The 5964-nt window shown below is 50.0% G+C and overlaps 1 protein-coding gene across 1 annotated transcript in view; it reads left to right on the top strand.

The window, feature by feature from the left end:
* Window positions 1-624: 624 nt before the first annotated feature.
* Window positions 625-5964, top strand: part of VAMP4 (vesicle-associated membrane protein 4) — a gene marked incomplete at its 5' end in the record, with an annotated part of 9861 nt that continues 4521 nt past the window's right edge. The window contains 2 exons of the mRNA XM_009079377.1: window positions 625-696; window positions 1054-1104. Of these exons, the coding sequence (XP_009077625.1) occupies window positions 625-696; window positions 1054-1104 (123 nt within the window). The remainder of the gene's footprint in view (window positions 697-1053; window positions 1105-5964) is intronic.

The raw sequence follows: 5964 nt of genomic DNA, 5'->3' as shown, positions 1-5964 counted from the left end.
TTGGAGGGGCTGATCCGTCTGGATGTGCCATGCAGAAAGCCCAGCACGTTGCCTTGGACTCATCCTCACATCTTAGAGCCATCAGATGGCTGGAGAAACCACATCCTCCAAATCGGGAGTGGATCTGACTTCCACATGGATGGGATAGCCCAGGGTGGCTGTAGGTGATGCTGATGTTTTTTGAGCAGCTGCTGTTGACTGAGTGCAGTGTCCCTTGAGCAGAGAGAGCTCTTCTTCCACAGCTGGGCTGTGCAGGGACTCTCCTGCTCCCCATGGCAGGGCTCACCGTGCTTCTGTGCTTCTAGGATTGGGATCTCCACCTGTTCAAGCAAGTGGCTATTGATACAACTCCAGTTTGCACCATGGCAGAGGTGCAAGTTGTCCCAAGTCAGAGCCATGTGTTGCTGTGTGCTCTGCAGGGTCAGCAAACACCACTGAGGTGGCACAGAGATGTCCAGCTCAGCCCTTGCTCACACATGGGGAGGAACAGTGTGACCCAACACCTAAACAGTGCCATCAGTCCTCTCCAAAGGAGAGCTCATGTGTAACCTGCAGTCAGAGGATGCTGCTTGTGTCCTAAGAGCTTGAAACGTGTGTGTGAAATGGTGCTGCTTATTGACCCAGACGGTTTGGATTTTTCTGTTTGCAGAGGAACCTGTTGGAGGAAGACTCGGATGAAGAGGAAGATTTTTTCTTGTGAGTTTCTGAGCAGCTGCTGTAGGGAATGCAATGTCCTACCTGTCTGCAGCTCTTAGACTGGAGGGGTCTGCTCCCTGCCACATGGGTGGGGGCTTGGGAATCAAAACCTTTGATTCCTTTGGACTGATCTCCCAGAGCCTTGGCACCCTGAGTATGAATTAAGGCTTCATAGGTGTGACCCTATGTAAGAGTGGGATGTCCCACATATCCTAAGACATGGGAGGGACTGATGAGAGGTATGAAAACAATCCTCCATCCACAAGGCGTTGGTTGTGTGTTGTGTGTCTTTGGAGTCTGGTTTAAAAACATGTTTTCATTCTCTCCCATGCTGATGGCTCTCTTTTGTGCCTGCAGGAGAGGGCCTTCTGGACCCAGGTTTGGACCCAGGAATGACAAGATCAGGCAGTAAGTTGTTGTCCCTCAGTGTCACACAGATGGTAATTTATTCTGGCACTTTGAGCCACTGCTGCTGTTTTACCAGAGTATTTCTATGTAGCTCTTAACATGAACATTCCTTGTGCCTGCTTTCTTCTAACTGCCATGTCCTACCCCACGTGTCCACAGCTGAGGGAAATCTCAGATTTGATACAAGCTACCAAACTGTGCGTAGAGGCAAAGGGCTGAGATTATTTCACAGTACCTTAGTGGGGTTTCTGAAGCCTTTACTGGTGGTGACCTGTCCCCTGCTTTTGTGAGGCTCTTGTTCTAGAGCATTAACCCTGGATTTTAACCTTTACTAGCACCATTTTTATTGGTTTGTGTCTTCTTTTCTTCATCCTGTAATGAGCTCCTCAATGTTTCAAGACAGCAAGTGGTCAGGAACACACCAGGACCGTGGTTTTTGGGCAGCAGCTGGTCCTCTGCCCTCGTCTTCTCCAGATAAAATCCTGATTCAGGTGACCTGGAGATGAGCAGTGACTCAGTGGGGTCAAAGCAGCTGGAAAACAGGAAACCATTACGGCTGGAGGAGGATTACTGGCTGTACTGGGGCAAGAAGAAAGGAGTGAACACTCTGGATCCTTCCCCCATCGAGTCATTTCCTGGGTGATGTGTGTTCAGGGCTCCAGTTCTTCCTGCCCTTTCCTGTGAGTGATGTGGTGGTACTTAATCAAAAGTGGGGGGATACTCACAGACAGGTTTGTGTTGCACACACTCCTCTGTGGAGCCAGAAGAGAGAGAACTGTGTGGGACTGGTGGCCAGGCAGTATTCAGGCTTGTTTGCAGCCTGAGTGTGGCTCTTGGTTAGGGATTTTTTCCGTGCCAGGCAGAAGCCAGTGCAGCTCTGGATGACTCATTGCCAGCGTCAGCATTGGTGCTTGCCTGTGTGCCTGCCTGCCACGTTACCTCGGGGGGCGAAGGGCACTTGAGAGACACAAGAGGCAGCAGCAGGGTCACCGTGGCCTGAGTTTTCAGGGGGACTCTGTTCCCTTCAGGGTGTGAGGATGCTGTAGGTAGAGGTGCACTTGGAGTAAGCCAGTGTGGATAAAGCTTCCCTCCTAGGGCACAGCCAGGATGATCTGGAGTGAATGAGAAGGCTGAGAATTGGTTTGATGAGTGGGGTCTCACCCCAATAAGAAGGTGGAGAGAGGGTAATGTCTACCCCCTCATCCTCCTCTGCTGGAAAGGAATTGCAGTGTCTTCTGCCTTCCCTGTGTGGTGGAGAAAAACAGGAGTTCTTCTCTTCTCACTGTCTTGGCTGGGCAGAAGGGAGCAGGGGCTTAGGTACAGGATGGCACTGCAGCTGTGAAGGGGAAGGAAAATGAAAGCAGCATTCAGCCAGGAGCTGGTGGGTTCATAGGTGTGATGTGACTAATGCCCAACACATGTGAGGCCTGTCCATTGCCAGAGACTGCCTGGCTACTGGACCTGGCATGGGATGTGTCCCTTGGGGTAGCAAGTGGCTGCATCTGTCTAGAATCTAGAGCATCTGTTATATAAAACAGTATTTATTTTCTGCTCTCATCAACGCTGATTGCATTGTTTAATAAGCACTTGTGCCATGCAGTCATCATTTCTTGTCATGGAGCTCATTATTAAGTTTCTGATGGGCCCTTGTGCCCGATGGATTGATGCCTGGTCTCATAATGAGCCAGTTTGCTCTGGTTTCAACAGAGGAGGAAAGGGAGGGTTGGGTTGCTGCTGAAACACTGTAAGGAAAAGACATTTTGAAGATGAATTTGAGCGTTTGGAGAGCCAAGGCATAGCTGGGCAAAGCTAGAGAGGCTGTAGCTGTACAGGGGTGGAGGAATGAGGTGTGAAGACAGACGTAAAAGGAACCTTGGTGGAGGATTGGGTAGAGGAAAAAGTGATGGGATTATGGGAGCAGAGGTGTGGAACTTGTTGAATGTGAGGGGCAAGACTGGAAACTTTTCCTAGTTGTCCTTGGCAGCAAAGGGGCTTGGGTCAGGGTGGAATTTGGTGGCAGAGACCCTCAAGGCTGGCTCAGCTATGGGGAACACTGCAAACCTTGTAGGGGAATGAGGTGAGTTAGAGTCAGCAACAGTGGCAGGAGGAGGTGTCAGTCCCCTCCATGCTGTGTTTTGTCCTGATGTGTCTGGAAGCTGCATGGTTGGGGTGGACTCTCCTCCTGTAATTGAGAGGCCATGTGGGGTCCCTTGGGCTCCCTCTGAGACCTCCTGTCCCTGGGGTGGGCTGAAAGGCAGCTTTTAACAGGCTTTTATCCTTCTCCCCAAAGTTACAAAGAGCAGGTAAGGGAGAGCTAATCTCCCTTCTCTGCCTTTGCTTCCAGGCTTTGGAAAAAGTCCTGAATGTGTGTGTGAGAGCTCTTAGTGCTTTTTCAGGGGAAGGTGGGATGCTCATCTTCTGGATTTCTTTTATTTAGAACAGGACCCTCTCATCACAAGCCATCTTTTCAAAAACACTGCTAAAATCACCCCCTTTTCTGTGCTGTGTGACTCACTTCACTGTTGTGTTTGTGCTTTCAGGGGACTGTGCTGTTGGGTCTGGGTTCCTGCCTGTGCTGGTGATGAGGCTCAGCACACTGCTGGGCTTCCCCAGCAGTCAGATCTTGGTCCCTGTGATCCTCCTATTGCTCTGCTGAGGGTGGTCAGCATTCCCAGCCCAGGGCTCGGCCCCAGTGCCTCTGTCTGATTGCAGGCCCTGAGGAGGAGGAGGGTTTGGGAAGCAGTTTGAAGGCAAGAGTTGACAGCAGCTTCCCAGAGGCTGGGTGCTCATCACAGGTTGTGCAGTGAAGCCCAAGCTGTAGTCCAGGCTTTCATTTGAAGGTGATACTAAGGCCATGTTGACAGGCATCATTGTTGGATATAATCCTTTCAAGGACTGAAAGGCTTCAGGGAGGCATAAAGTGCTGTTTTCCTCAGAGCTGGGATGAGGCAGCAACTTAAACCCAGCGATTTGTGGCATGGTTCAGCACTGTTACCCCACTGTTGAGTACAGCAGGACTGCAGAGAGCTGTGCCTCAGGGAGTGCTGTGCAGTGCTGGCCTTGGTACCCTCCATCTGGCTTGGCTGTCTGTCCTGTGGGTTACTGCCACAGCGAGGGGTGTTTGGGTGCAATTTGCACCAAAATACACAGCACTATTAATATCTCTGGGTTGGAAAACAGAAGTGTGTCATGCTGGCTGTAAACAGCCAGCTTGGAGACAAGCACATCCCATGGTGTGTGCACAGCCTGTTTATGGTGTCTGCAGAATGCAGCACTGTTGTTAGCCCAACACCGTGACCAGCTCCAGGGGTTTTTCAGCAGCTAATCCAATGGCCAAAATGGAAAGGCTTATTCCTCCCACTCTGGAATGGCAAATCACAAGAAAAGAGTCTAAACCAAGCTAAGCACCATTGGATCTCTGTTGCTTTGACAGTATACACTTGCTGTCCTTGTTCAAAGCATCATGTTTGCAGTAATTAGTAAGAAACAGGGTCATAGGAGACATATTTTATGCTGTTGTCTTATTCCCTTTCCTGGCAGGTATTTATTCTACTGTATTTCTTTTGGAAATCTGGCAGGAGTGAAGCACATGAAGTGTATGTGTTAAAAGCCAGTAGCTCCTCAACAGGAAATACACTTTGTATTAGAGGATTAATTCTCTCTTGCCAAATAAAACAAGCAAATATTTTCTTCTTGATGTGACTTGAGTTTCCAGCCTCAAGCATGCCAAACTAGTGGGAATGATTGAATTTGTTCTGAAACTGCAGGGCTAATGCATAGGCTTTCAGGCCTCTCCTGGAGAGGCATCAGTAGTGCAGCAGTGATGGGTGGGAGAGAGCAGAAAGCAAGGACTGGCTTAATGTCTAGTTCAGGCACTGTGTGGAGGTCAAAGTTTCATTCCTTGGGTTGGTCTCTCCCTCTTTTTTGCTCGGGTTTTTTTCCCCACAGAGTTCTCTTTTATGTCATATACCAGAAGGTGTTGACTGGGCTGCCCAAATGTGTCCGTGTTCCATGGTTCCTCAACATTTGCAGGAGTTCAGGAGCCTTGATTTCTCACTGCCTCCATTCTTCATCTGTGGAAGGTTTTGTTCCCTTCAGGACAGCTATCAGCACGCCCAGGGTTTGGGCAGGTAGCAAAGGCCCTGAGTGTTTCACCAGCAGCTCAAGTGGGAAGGTGTGGGATGTTGAGGTGCAGCTTGGGCAGTAATGTGCTGCATAGGTCTCTCCCAAATGCTGGTGCACTCCACAGCAGCTTGAAATTAAGTACCTGCCTGCTTTGCCTCCAGCACTTTGGGGTGTCCTGGGACTGCAGCAGCCTCTCTGGAGACTCTGACCTGTCCTGGCAGGGATACTGGTGGCATCACATCTCCCTACACATTCCTAGATGCACTGTAACCTGGCATGCTCCCACTTGTTAGTTGTACCAGGATAACTTGGTTACAAATCTGCTGTGGGAGGAAATGTCTTTATTTTCAAGCCAATAAATGATTTTAGAAACATTTACATACTGCAAATATAGTCTTCTGCCTGTGAAACCAATGTTTAAGGCCTTAGAGGTTTTGCCAAGTTGGCTCATCTGGGGTAGCAGATGTTTCTGCTTTTCTTCTCTCACCCCAAGCTGTAGCTGTTGCTGGCAGCTCCGAGCTGGGACTAGTGCATTGTGCCAAGGTAAGGAAACCTCCTCCTCACCCACTGCCCCAAGGACAGGCCATGGGGCTGCCTCTGTGGGGTGGAAACTTTGCTCCACAGGCCTCTGCCCTGGGCTTCCCAGGCAGCATCTGCCTGTGTCCTCAGTGCCACCTTCCACACCCTCCCAACAGTGGCAGCTGTGCCACTCACTTCCTACCTTGTAAAGCAAAT

The sequence above is a fragment of the Acanthisitta chloris genome, unplaced genomic scaffold (assembly GCF_000695815.1).
Source record: "Acanthisitta chloris isolate BGI_N310 unplaced genomic scaffold, ASM69581v1 scaffold19817, whole genome shotgun sequence".
Lineage (NCBI taxonomy): Eukaryota > Metazoa > Chordata > Aves > Passeriformes > Acanthisittidae > Acanthisitta > Acanthisitta chloris.
The sequence above is the reverse complement of the archived record's forward strand: the minus strand, read 5'-3'. Positions and strand labels throughout refer to the sequence as shown.